The 13,649-nt window shown below is 33.7% G+C and overlaps 1 protein-coding gene across 4 annotated transcripts in view; it reads right to left on the minus strand.

Moving 5' to 3' along the window:
- Positions 1 to 13,649, minus strand: part of LOC118269237 (uncharacterized) — a 178,695-nt gene that overhangs the window by 24,891 nt on the left and 140,155 nt on the right. For 2 of the 4 annotated variants that reach the window (XM_050700428.1, XM_050700421.1), the window contains exons 6-7: positions 13,482 to 13,619; positions 12,046 to 12,129 (exon numbers count right to left, since the gene is read on the minus strand). In XM_050700428.1, coding sequence (XP_050556385.1) covers positions 12,046 to 12,129; positions 13,482 to 13,619 — 222 coding nt within the window. The remainder of the gene's footprint in view (positions 1 to 12,045; positions 12,130 to 13,481; positions 13,620 to 13,649) is intronic. The other 2 variants (XM_050700430.1, XM_050700425.1) reach the window with 1 other exon arrangement.

The following is a 13,649-nucleotide window of genomic DNA, read 5'->3' on the forward strand; positions in this document are numbered from 1 at the left end:
TAAATCTATGTCTACCATTTAGTATAAATTTTGAACAATTCAATTTGTACAAATATGATTCACACAAAGACAATTTTAAAAAGAAAAAAATCTATTTTCCCCTTCTAGTTCAATCCTGATTTTGCGTCATATCATAAACTCCAGTTTCACAAGTCTGAGTATCTTCAAAATGTATTACAAAGTATCAATAAATCAGATGATATTGGCACTCAATATTTTTATTAAGATAATCGTATTGATGCATATCAGTATGAGAGGCTATTCAGTCTTCACATTGCGTACTTCACTGAGTTATTTTGGATCAGATATAAAACTCTTTTTAGGGTGCTGGAATTTTATTATTAAATATGTATGTATGTATCGTCACGCCTTTAGGGGTAGGCAGAGGCGCAAATTATGGCACGTAATGCCACTGTACAGCTACTTTTCACCATTTGTGTTACAAGTTCCATGTAATATGGGGTGAGCCTATTGCCATATACTGAGCGAATTTCCAAACTCCGTGCTACTACTGAAAAACCCGAGGTCCCTTGCTTGACCGGCAGTCGCAACAGCGACTACTTGACTAACGAGGTAATTTTATTATTAAATATGTGCTTAATATATTTTATTAGCAGATTAAGTGCGAGAGCGTGACACCAATCTTCCACTATTTTTAAAAGTGTGTTAAACCCAACCTTTAACGTCAGTGACGTATTGCTTCATTTTAAAGGGTCGTGAGTTTTATAGGGTCAAACATTTTTCCATTTTTCAAATGGCTTTCGAATTCGTGAGGATTTTCAAACGGTTTTCTGTTGATTGGAATCTGTGATCTAAATTACGGGTGGACGTGATTTTGATGGGTATGGAAATTGAAAGCTTGTTGGTAAAATTGATTTTTGATAATTTCAATCTGAATTTTTACTCATGATTGGCCAATGACAAGGGAATATTATTAATGGGCCGAGATTGTTCGAGATAAATAAGTTAAAAGTATTTGTGATCAACAAATTGTTGTTTCGGGTCTGGGTATCATGTGTATGTGAGCTTGTTTGTTTGTAAACGGACCCAGGAGATGCAGGAAAAAATCCTAGTGTGGCGGAAAAGTTTATAACAAAACAAAAAATCGACCTCATAAATATAATTGGTTAACTCGAGAATAGTTTTTAGTCAGTTGACACTCTCTCTCTCTCGCCTCACTCAAGGCGGTAGAAGTCATTGAATGATTTTCCCCCTTCAAAAAAAGAGCTTCATAATCTAGTATAAGCTTGTTTGACCAAAAAATCAGTATTCACTAACGAATACGTTTTGAATATTACCTTTTAAATGTGCTCTTTACTACCTTAAAGTATTTTTGCGGTTAAGGGAAAGAGAAGTTATTGTGAATTGAAAATTATCAGTGTCGAAGTTACACGCAAACGAGAGTGCGTTCAAACTTATACTAGGGTACTATCTATCCCTTTAGATATTAGTAGTATTAGACGTGACATACAGTAATACTTTCCTTGCAAAGAGAAAATGAGTCTTCCTGAGGCTTCCACAGCCAAAAATAGGACCTAAGCTGCGGAACGGCGACACGAGACGTTAATTCGCATTCCGTGAAAAATTATCTTATTAGCAGACTTTATTAACCCATCAAAGGAGATTCGTTAAGGTGCGTTTAGAAAGTAATGTGTTGTATAATTTGTGTTTTAAAATATGCCTATTTTATTTAGCGTTGTTTTTGAACTTTGTATTTAATGATACTGTGCAATTGCAATGCATTGCGTAGCAATGTTATATTATGTTATAGAAATTTTATATTTTGTTTGTCGATCTGCCATGACATTCACAATATCGACACGAGAGGATATTTTATAACATACACACACATAGTCTGTTTCCAATGGGACAGAGACTATGGAATTGCTATACATACCTTTTTCGCCTTATAAGGCAAGCATGAAAAGACTGAGAACTATTGATAAGCAGTCGTCAGTCTTTTCATGCATGCTCGTCTTTTAAGAGTCCTATAATTTGGCCCTTTTTAATATATCGATATATTTTGAGGCACGCGCGCGTCACTCGCATGCACGAGTCTATAATACTTTGTTTGAACTGAGATCCCATCTTAAGACCTCAAAATCAGCAGCACTTAATTACCACTGACATACTTGACCAATAAAAGAATAATCAGTAAAAGTATTACAATAAAGTAACTGTGTTTATAAAGGTATTAATAGCTCATGTGGAAGTACTTAATTACATTGTTCCTTCCTTCCTTTTACTATAGTGCTCTTAAGAGGTTAATCTAAGGATTATGAACATCCTATATTGTTTCCTTGTAGGGAATACTATGTTCTTTATACGCTAGCCACAGAACTTATCGTAAGATCGGTAAGCGCCAACGATTAGTAATACGTTTTAATTTAGATAAATAAATATCATGAGTTTTCGGATAAATAAATATCAAGAGTTCAAAAATGTGAGCAAAGATGTATTGGGCGTTTCGTGTTTCTTGACTATAATAGAGATGCATAGTAATTCTACTGTGAAGTCATTTATTGAGTTTAAGTTATAATAATAACTTTCGTGAGACATACTACCTACTGCTGTTTGACAAGGAACTTGACTAGTTTCAAGAGGCTCATATTCAGGAGACGCATTCTGCGACACACGACGTAGCGACTGTCGCTCTGCAGCTGACATAGCTTGTAACTAGTCGAATACCTCGTCAATGATAACGAGACCTCATCAGTCGTTTTATTTACCAGCATACACAACAAACATCCTAACTCAAATTTATAACCTATTTCATCACTTTACTTCTCAAGATACTTCCGAAACATCCATCCTATTTATTTTTCTAAAAACAAATTCGTCACAGAATGGACTAAATGACCCAAAGTACTGCGGTCAGGAATCTTAATGGTTGACTGATACCGGCCTCTTGACCGGTGACCCAGGGGAGAACACTAGCATTTAGTGGGCCTATCAGTCCGCCCTGTCAGTGACAGAGGGTTAACGAAATTAATTTATTATCCTCAAAGGATGCGTGCTATCATTGATAGGTTTGTTATTGTTTCAAAATCTGTCATGTGAATTATATTTTTGATAGTATTACTCTATAGGAGTTTTAGGAATTAGTTTTTTGTAAAAACTTACGTATTATATTTTAAATCAGCTTATGCCCGTAGCTTTGCTCACGTGGATTACGACTTTATGACTAATAAAAATAGCTTAAGTAATTCCTTGGTACATCAGCTACCTGCCAATAAAAGTTCCGTCCAGTCCAGCCATTTCAGAGATTATCCAGAACAAACCGACAGTCAGACAAAATAAATCAAAATTATTATTTTGGTGTATGTAGTGTAGTTGTAGGAGTTTTCCTATGAATGTTTTGGACCAGTAAAAACTGTTTATAATTACTTCAAATTTATCCATCTATTCTACTTCTTGGAATAACAAGAATGTTCTTAAGCAGATAGATCGATATTCGTACGAGTAAATCAATCTTCTGGTAAAGAAATGATAAAAATTTTAACAATTTGAAAAAAAAACGGATAAAAAATCACACCCTCTATTCCACTTTCCGAGATCCACGTTAAACCTTTATCTGCGATCAAAATGGACGACGAGAAATTGTTGATTGAAGTCTATTTTTAGTTTCGGATCCCCAAGTGAAATTCGATATCTTGAGACAGAAAGGTAGTGAGAAAAACCCTGATAGCCAATTGTCTTATTTTTGTCCTTCAAATTCTATGAATCGAAATATAATCTCCACTTAGAAGTTTTTAAAAAGGATTTAGGTACCTCTATACCGTCTTAGAAAAGTGTTAAGAGTGAACTGCAAACTTCTTGTGAGTCAGTTACGTATGTACCTAGATTATGTTAAATGTTTATTATATTCGAGTCACTTTGGAGGCCTACACGACCGCGACGGCAAACATACAGAGGTTGCAACCCTTTCGGCATGGGTTGAGATGTTGTGTCGTCACGCCAGGTGTAGGCAGAGGTGCACATTATGACACGTAATGCCACTTTTCAATGTACACCCACTTTTTCACAATTTATGATTAAGTCCCATGTAATAGGTGGTGAGCCTATTGCCATATACCGAGCACATTTCCAGAGAAATTTTTGAAAAACCGAAAAGAGCCCAGCAATACTTCGCCAGCAAAACTTATAATTAATGTATGTTATTAAATAATAATATGTTGTACTGTAACAATTATTACTTTTGTTTGTGTTGTATTTTTGGCGTACCGTGGCCGGTGCCAAATTTTATTAAAGAAAATAGTTTTAATTTTTCTTTCTTTATATATTGAAAAAATATATATCTCCTAAACTTCTCCCTAAACTGAGATGAAAATTGTAAAATAAAGAAGTGAAAAGTATATGAGAGCGTGTGAGCAATCCAATTTCCTTAGAAAACATAAACATGTTACAAGTATATTACTAAAACTTCTGAAAACACAATTGGTAATAGGTACATTGCGAAATTCATCCGTGTTTCTTTGACATTCAAGTTCAAAATCCATTGAATAATTGAATCTGACAAGCTAAACTCATTACGATCAATCAGTTTAGATTGACACAGTAATTAGAACGCTAGTGGCAGACAATGATGGGACGGAATACTGATGATATCTCATTAGGACAAATTATGGAACGTTTATTTTTATGGATCGTAACGCTTTTGTTGGTTTTAGGCTAAAATGCTTCTTATGGCGGTATTATTTTGATTTATATTTGGATATTCATAATTTTAACAATCTTGAGTAAACCTAGTACTTTACAAGAATGACATGAAATTATTTAAATTTTCTTTATTATTGAATATTGTGAAAAATATGGTCCACGTTTTAATAATAGAATTAACCTGATTATATTGCTGAAAATCAGATTTTACAGTCGAAATAATACCTAAAACAAATACCAGCATAACCCGATCATGTTAAGCTACTGTAATTGTCAATTCGAAACATTCGAAATGAGCCAGATTCCATTCTCATCCGTCATTGGTCGAGATTATTCTGTTCTGTGCAGATAAAACGTTTTTGTCTGTTCTGTAATTCTCACCTCTAATGCACTACTGAACACAATATGCTTAGTTATTGAGTCATTCAAAATTTTACTAATTAAAAACAAACAATATAAATTATGTAAATAAATACAATACATTTTTGACTTCTCCCGCCTTGGGTGAGGTGGGAGGGAGTTTAACGTAACCTGTTACGTTGTAAAAACAAACTCTAAATTATGTAAATAAATACCTAAGTTATATAAAAACAAACAACAAGTAACCTTTAATACAATATTTCTTTAAAAGCACGTGAAACATTTTGTACTGTATTTATCACTCTGTATTTACGATAACAAGAAAAAATGTCCTGTATTTTTCACAGCGAAGGAACAAGATAAAATTCTTAAACATTTTCTATACAATTTCCTAGCCAACAGTAAGTTTTGCAACAAGAATGCAGCATTGTACGAAACAATTCAGTAGATAAATGCCCTCTATTAAATCCAAACAGTTTTCGAGAAACGAGATCCTTCACCGTAAGTTGAAAGTATAGGCAATTAACCTTTCTGCAATCTAAGAGAGACAAGAGAAAAATTGCAGGTAGATATCTGTGATACAACCCGAGTCGTATAATGGTCCGGAGCTGCGGACTACCTAGCAGGTTTACTGAGGCTTCGGCTCGAAAAGCAGAAGTAGGAACAGGGTAGTTTTTAGTCAGTAAGAGTCTGAAACTCCCTCTCGCTTTCCTCACGGCGGGAGAACTCATTGTATATTTTTTCCCCCTCAATAAAAAGTTGTATAATGGTATATACAGTCCCTGGCCATATTGGCCTTTTAGGGGTAAGGAATTTAAGAGTTGTTGGAGAATCATGGATTGAGAAGATGGATAATCGGATCTTAGGTAACCTTGCTCACACAACGAAACACAACGCAAGCGTTGTTTCACGTCGGTTTTCTGTGAAGCCGTGGTATCACTCCAGTCACGCCGTCCCATTCTAGCCAAAGCATGGGTCTCCCACACTTCCGTTCAGTTTAGTTCCCAATATAACATAGTAAAATATACTCCGCAAAAGATAAAAGCAAAGTTGAAAACTAAAAGGAAAAAATGTAACATCAAACGACACAACCCATTGTTAAAATTCCTTTCCACCTTTTAGCCAACCACTAAACGTCATTTGATCTTTGAACAATACCTCTATAGTCTACACTACACCCAAATTGTTAACAAACAAAGTAGGTACACATGACTATACATAATCAAGCCATACAACCAGTATAAACTGACCTTAGCTTATGTGTAAATATGATACAAAGCGAGATCATGATAAATTGGTTTTGTATACCTTGTAATATAGCCGTAGCTACTTCAACTAATAATTATATCAGGTACCCGAACCTTTAACAAGTGAAGTTTGAGAAAGTTCCATTGATGGTATCATTACTAGTAGAGAGAAGTTTGTGGTTCATTAAACTTTTTACTCAATTATGGATAGCATTAGGTGGAGAATAGATTGCTTTGTTTCAAATTTACGTGGGGATGTTTATTATTTAGAAGATTTCTTCGTAAACTTCTAATAGGATTAAGCTAAAGGTGTGTTTCTTTTTCTTATTTGGGATTATATTGTTAATGAAATTAACTATCTTTATAGTTAATTTGACCTTTAAAAGCACCCGCTTTTCTACCAGAGATGTGCTATGCTACTAAAATGTAATAGCTAAGCTGTGAAACTATGTGACTGTTTTCTCCGATACTAAGCTCTATAGCTGTGCGAGTAAGATGTACTATGAAGATGCGCAGCTCAAGTATGCGAAAGCATAACACACATCCATAGCATGCATCCATAGCATACATCTTTCAATATAAGAAAACATGGTTTTCATAGAAAGCTGAGTCTGTCTCCACCAGTGCTAAACTAATGTGTACCGATGAATATGATTGGAGGAAGCCAAACGAATCCACAGCAACGTAGAATAGCACATCTCAGTTAGAAAAGCACTCTAACACTCCTCTACAACAATTAGAAAAGCACCCAAAAACAAAACATTTTAGTTTCCCTCAACATCTCACAACTCAAAAATCGCCGTCTCATTGACGTCAACTGTGACAATCTAATCAAACGTCCCATCAACAAGGATTTTATTGTCGCCTAATAAAATAGAGACTCCAAATCACATCGGACTGATGTAATGAAAAAAGACACATCTGCGAAGCTTGTTTTATTTGAAACGAGAAGCTTGGTGCTATATAATGCCATATAAAATACGCTTTACAACTTAGTTTATCGTTTCTATAAAGGCTTATGCAGATGGTAGTGAATGAGCGTTTAAAAGGCCGCAAGACGTTTTAAGTATTATGTGTTAGTTATAAAACATACAAAAGATATTATAACTTCACGCTATTTTTTTTTCTTTGAAGAGCTTTGTTTATAGAGTCGAGTTCCTCGTTAAATAGTTACGTGAGTAAGCCTAAAAATATAATAATTAATTTTGAAGGGCTTGTCTAAACGTGACCATTATTATGTGTTGCTGTCTCATCCTATGTCATGTAGTGAGGTCATTGCCACTTACCAGACCTCATTTTCGGGGTTCACTATAATAGTTAAATAGACGTAAGGCCCTATTGACTATTCAAATTTGGTCATTAGCAGTTAAAAGCATGGTTAGGCTAGGAAGAAAATTATTACATGATATAAATCATAGTCTCTTTTTAACCAAATTCAAAAATAATAGGATTCGCACTTTAACACGTATGTTGAAGGTGTTATCTAAAATGAATCTATCGATCTCTAGTCATCTACATAATTATATGCTTACATCTTTAAAACTACGCAAGGAATTTTAATGCTGTTTCTTTTAATAGATAAAATTTTTATTCAAAGAAAGTTTATTAATGATGTAGGTTTATTTTTATAAATAGAGTGATCACAGAGAAATTATACATGTATAATATAGAAAACAAACAAATTCGTGCAGAACCGGGGCGGATGGCTAGTCAAAAATATTTAACCTAATTATGCCAGGCAAACCTGGTTTGCAAAGCGCAAGCAGCTGCGAATACCCGTAATAATTTGCTTACGACCACTTAAAATACTAAGGCACACTTCCACCCCCGCTAAAGGGAATTGTAATAAGAATTATATTTTATTCCCCATTTTACGTATCAGCAGGAAATGGGGTATTTTAGGGCCTATTATCGATTTAATGTGTCCGTTCGTAAATATTTGTTGGTTTTGCTTGAATTAAGTGCGCGGAAGAGATTTTGTTTTTGTTTTGTTTTTGTTTGTATTTGTATTGTTTGATTTGTGGTTGAGAAAATAATTGTGAATAAGACTTACTTACATATTATGTAAAAGTCGAAAAGTAGTACAGAAGATTACTATTTGTCGTACTCAGAGACATTTTATGATTACTTAAACTATTCCTTAGTAAATATTTTGTTACGAAAACAATTGCTAAGGACTGGGTTAAGTAAACATTAAATGAGTCTGAGTGCGGCAGTATATTGGAGACAAGACTCAATTTTTTATACTAATACACATTTTTACGGAGACAAATTCTAGGGCTTTTCTTGACACATTATAATAAAGCATTTAATTTTCAACCTGATTCATCAAAGTCAGCCCTAAATATTTATTACCTTACATTATTATCCACCGAATAAATTGCTAAAGTTAAAGTTCAACGCAAACATAAACACTTTACAAACATACTTCTTGTAAAAATGCGAAGACGATTTTATTAGCACGTAACATCTTCAGCGAAACGATTTTATGTCGTAGTCGTACGTGCTATTGCCTCATCGAGCAAGGAAAGCATTTTCTCACATTTTCCAGCAAAGTTTTTAAAATGATATTGCCGCTCGCTTCGTAACATACTTTAAGGAGGTGAAACCTATAAAATTGGTTCGACTTCAACTCAGTCCCCATCACTCAATAAAAATAAAAACGGTTGTGACGTAGTAAAAGTTTTATAAAAGGCGAAGTGGAGTACTTTCATGTAATGTATTGTAATTCAAGCGGTTGATTTGGGTATTTATGGTGGATTTAAAAGATTGAGTTTTCTTTCGTTTTGATTATTTCTATTTTTTGATCAGGGTATAAATACCCTGTTTTAGATAAGATCGCTAACCACAAACAAGATTAAACTGAGTCATAGCAGTATTGACACGGAGTTACGAATTGCCTATTACAGGATCTTACTTGACAAGCAGAAGTAAGATTGGGGTGGTTTTTACTCAGTAAGACTGAAACTCCCTCTTGCCTCGTCCAAGGCGGGATTTCTCCTGCACTTTGGATGATTTCCCCCCTCAAAAAATCACATTTTTCTACTCCATTCACCATATACAGTAACATCCACTGACAGTAAAATTTTGACCCATTCACAAAGCCCTTTCACACAATAAATTCTCCATGACAGCCGAATACACATGGTACACCAGTTTTCAATTAAACACAGATGCTAGGAAACAAACGCACAAAACAGGAAATCTGATGCGAACCTTTATAACTTCGTCAAAGGGTCGGCAGAAAGGTAAATACCAAGTCTCATATCCCAGTACATAGTTACACGTCAAGTTATGCAAAACCAGTATAAATTGACTGTTCAATGTGTGGAAAGATCATACAAAAGGAGACCATGTTAACTGGTTTTTTATAGCTTTTGAATTGACATGTGCGCCCAATATTTTATCAGTGAACGAGTGTGTTTGCATTTGAGGACTTTATTACTGGTTTTATTTTTGTTTGTATATAAACAGCGCAATGTATGTGTAAAATATGTATGAATGGTATCTATAGAAAATTATTTAAGGGAAAAATTCAGCAGCTTTTTTTGGAGCGTTGTTAATAGTGTTGAAAAGAATCAAATGTAAAAAAAAACTAAATATGATTAATAGGATTGTGCCTCAGGGTTGAAATGATCAAGTCTAAGTTTATTTTTACTGCCATGTTTACTAACTTCACATCATACATTCTGTTCTATGCTTTATTTATTCGTAAGAAAGCATACGTGTACTTTAAGCTCTAGAGCAGATTATTACTGCAATCTACAGTTTCATGAATGAGAAAATTCATACCTGATAATTATAAAGATATTCTTATAAACCCATCTCATTAACACATTTCGCAACAAAGTACAAACAAATCATTCCCTTAAGAAACTAACTACAATTTTCCTACAAACGGGAACTTATCTAAACCAATTAAAAGAAAATAATCAATCAGCTATAAGCCTATATCGTGAGAATCTATGCCACGCAATGTTTAAAACAATATGGCCCATAGTTCTAAATTTAGATTCAAGCTGCAGGATTTACCGTGACCTTCGTAAGTAATGCTGCATTGCGGTTCGGAATCACGCTACTCAGTTTTACTGCAAGCCAAGTAATTCAACTGACCTTGGCAGTCGATGATACACTCCAGATAGTAAATGAAGGTATCTGATTGGATCCGTATTCTAATTTATTGTGTTCTTGTTATAAAATGTACAATAGTACACACACTTTTCATCATTAGTATTATAAGTCCCATGTAGTGAGGCTATTGCCATATACCGGGCAGAATTCCAGATTCCGTGCTACGAGTAATAGCTTGATATTTTTCTTCGATAATGAATAAGTTTTTTTTAATATAGCGTTGCCCCACACTAGGATTTTTTTCTGTGTCGTGGGTGCGTTGACAAACATACACATGACTCTCAGACTCGAAGCAACAATTTGTGGATCACAGAAAGAGTTACTCCGTGCGAACCCTCTACTTCCTAGTCTACCCTCTAGTCAAGTGCAGTGTATACGTGTTTTCCATTTAATTATTACATACACAACATAATTTATATTTATGTTTTAATAGAACTAGAAATTAAATTAAACATCTGTTGTAGGTACATACCCTTTACCCTAACAACACCTGTTTGAATCACAATTAAAAATCATAATTTTACCTACAAAGAAATAATAGTAACGAAACCTTTTATAGTAATAAAGCTTAGCCTTGAAAGATGTAAAAATGCGATACCATTTGCTAGAAACCCCGACAGTATCAGATTTGTATGTTCATTCTTAGATTTTATTTTATTCAAATAGGTAAGTGCATGTTCGTGTACGCTAAGTCCATATTTTTTCATAAGACTAAATAAATTTCACTTGCCAACAGAAATCAAGGGAACAATAAATAGTCTGGATCGTGGAAATTTTCAATTTACCTAGAAATTATCAAAATGCTTTTAATTTAATAAATCTATAGAGTTGTTAGATTTTATACGAGTTGGCGATCTTGAATCATTAAAGTAAGATTAAGTATGGTCTGTTAATTTGACAAAAAGGAATTTAAGGTGTTCTTAAATATTTGCCACGGCTTTACTGGGAGGTAGTGTTGTGTTTGAAGATTACAACAGTAAATATAAATTATTAATTATGATTTTCTTCTTTCATAAAAGTAAATCTACCTACGTGTGATTTATATCTTTCAGTGCCTTTATCGTTTTTTTTTCAATGAAAGCAATTGTTTTCGCTGAAGCAACACATCTTGCGTATTTGTTAACCACGCTATGCAGAGTAGAGTGAATGTTTATTTTACTTCCTTATGTTTTCAAATTAAATTAACTGATGCGGGGTGCGAAATTTCTTCACTATTGTAATCTTCAAAGACAACACTACCTCCTATTAAAGCCATGGCAGGTAATTTTAGAACACCTTATATATTCTAGTATTTTTAATTTAGTTCACCTTAAATTTTCAATGACCAGAACGAGATTGGATTAATTCTGTCTAAGGTTATTCAGAGTACAGTAAGTGAGTTTAGTAGAATTGATGAAAATGTACAATCAAGTAATGATATAAGTTTTGATGAGAAATATTTGGAAGGAGATTAGCTTAAAAATATTAAAATTACTTTCGTAACTACAAAGTCTACTTACAATTTTGCAATCAATACTGAAGATGAGACAAATTATAATAACGTAGATAAGTTTTTGAAATGTGTACTTTATATTGATGTGTTCATAAGGTTCAATGTTGATTGCAGAATTGATTGAGTATCTACAAATAGAGAAGAAAATGAAATTACATTTACCGAACACGCAGATGGTGCTGAATGAGCCCCACATGTGCCTCCAGCCGCTGCAGCGGCTAAAGCACTGCTTCCTGGCACCTGCCAAGCGAAAACCAATCATAACAACTACGAATTAAATTCCAAAATGGGATTGAAGCTTAAAATACCTAGAGATCTGATACAATTTAATTTAAGAAGTATGACATTTATACGTTCTTGTAAAGCCCTCAAAATTTTGTTGAAGCAAGCAAAAATTTTGGTTCATAATTGTAACCAACTTATGACTGATGACGGCAAAATTTATGTTGATTAAGCTTAAAATAGTGTTATTATAATTTTAGGGCCACGAAACAGAAGATTTTTACTGCAAGCTAAGCTGGACGGAAACTAGAAGTACCTATCTACTGTAACAATACCTACATTATAAAATTTCAACAAGGATTGAAAATATTAATGGTACATTATGCAGAAGCAAATATAAAAGAGGTTTGGTAACATCGGAGACAAAGAGGTTATCCGAAGAATTCATGGCAATTTGGACTAAATACTTTATCATGAGAACTAAGGTAGAGGATACTAGAATTACTGGGAAAGATTATAGATTAGCAATTTTTGGGCCATGAACAAACCATATTGAAATCCTATAGCGACGTCGGTACATGAGATGTACATTGATCCACCTGTTGAAATCATATTGATTGGTACGAATCAAATTTTGTATAACAACTATCGTGTCACATACTAAATTAATTGAAAATAACGTTGCTCATAAGGACGAGTCCCGTTGTGACTCGAAACTAGTAGAGCTTTTCTTGAAACTAGTAGAGCTTTTCTTAGATATTCACAGGAGTAAACCATTATTTTCAATTAAAATAATAAACTTCTAAAACCAAAATGTAATAAAATTCAATTGTAAAATAATCCTCTTAGTATTCTTAATTGCATTTCAAATTAATTTAGATAAAAGAAATAGAATTCATCAAGTAAATCTTTTAAGTAATTTGATTGTTAGCTCCCATTGTGCATAGTGAATTGAATAGAAATTAACTAAACTAAAATAATTCATTAAAAACTTTAGCTTTGCTCATGATTTTTCTTAAACTTATTTCTAGCTAATTGTTATCATTAACTTTATTATGAACAGCTTTCATATCTTAGTTTTAATCTGATTTTATTATTTTTGACTATCTCTATTAACTTTACTTTCGTAAATTCTTCATTAGCATCTTTAACTAGCTACTCCCGTAGTTTCACCCACTCTGCTGGGCTCCTATTAAATCATAGGGTAATATTTCATAGCCTTTAGCTGTCCTCGATAAATGAACTACCCAACACAAATAGCATTATTCAATTCAAACCAGTGGTTCTAAAGTTTAGCCGTTCAAATAAACAAATTTTTCAGCTTTGTATATTACTATAGGTGTAAATATCATTAATGTCATTAGATTTACCTTTAATTGTTCCTGTTTATAGTCTGGCTGGTATGGCAGCAGCATTCTGATCTTTCCCCATCTATTGAAGAACAGTGCGATCGCCCCAATCCATACGATTAGCACCAATACTACTATGCCAATCTCCACGCCTCGTATCTGTGTTAAAAATACGTATTAGTATTACTT

Source organism: Spodoptera frugiperda, chromosome 2 (genome assembly GCF_023101765.2).
Source record: "Spodoptera frugiperda isolate SF20-4 chromosome 2, AGI-APGP_CSIRO_Sfru_2.0, whole genome shotgun sequence".
NCBI lineage: Eukaryota > Metazoa > Arthropoda > Insecta > Lepidoptera > Noctuidae > Spodoptera > Spodoptera frugiperda.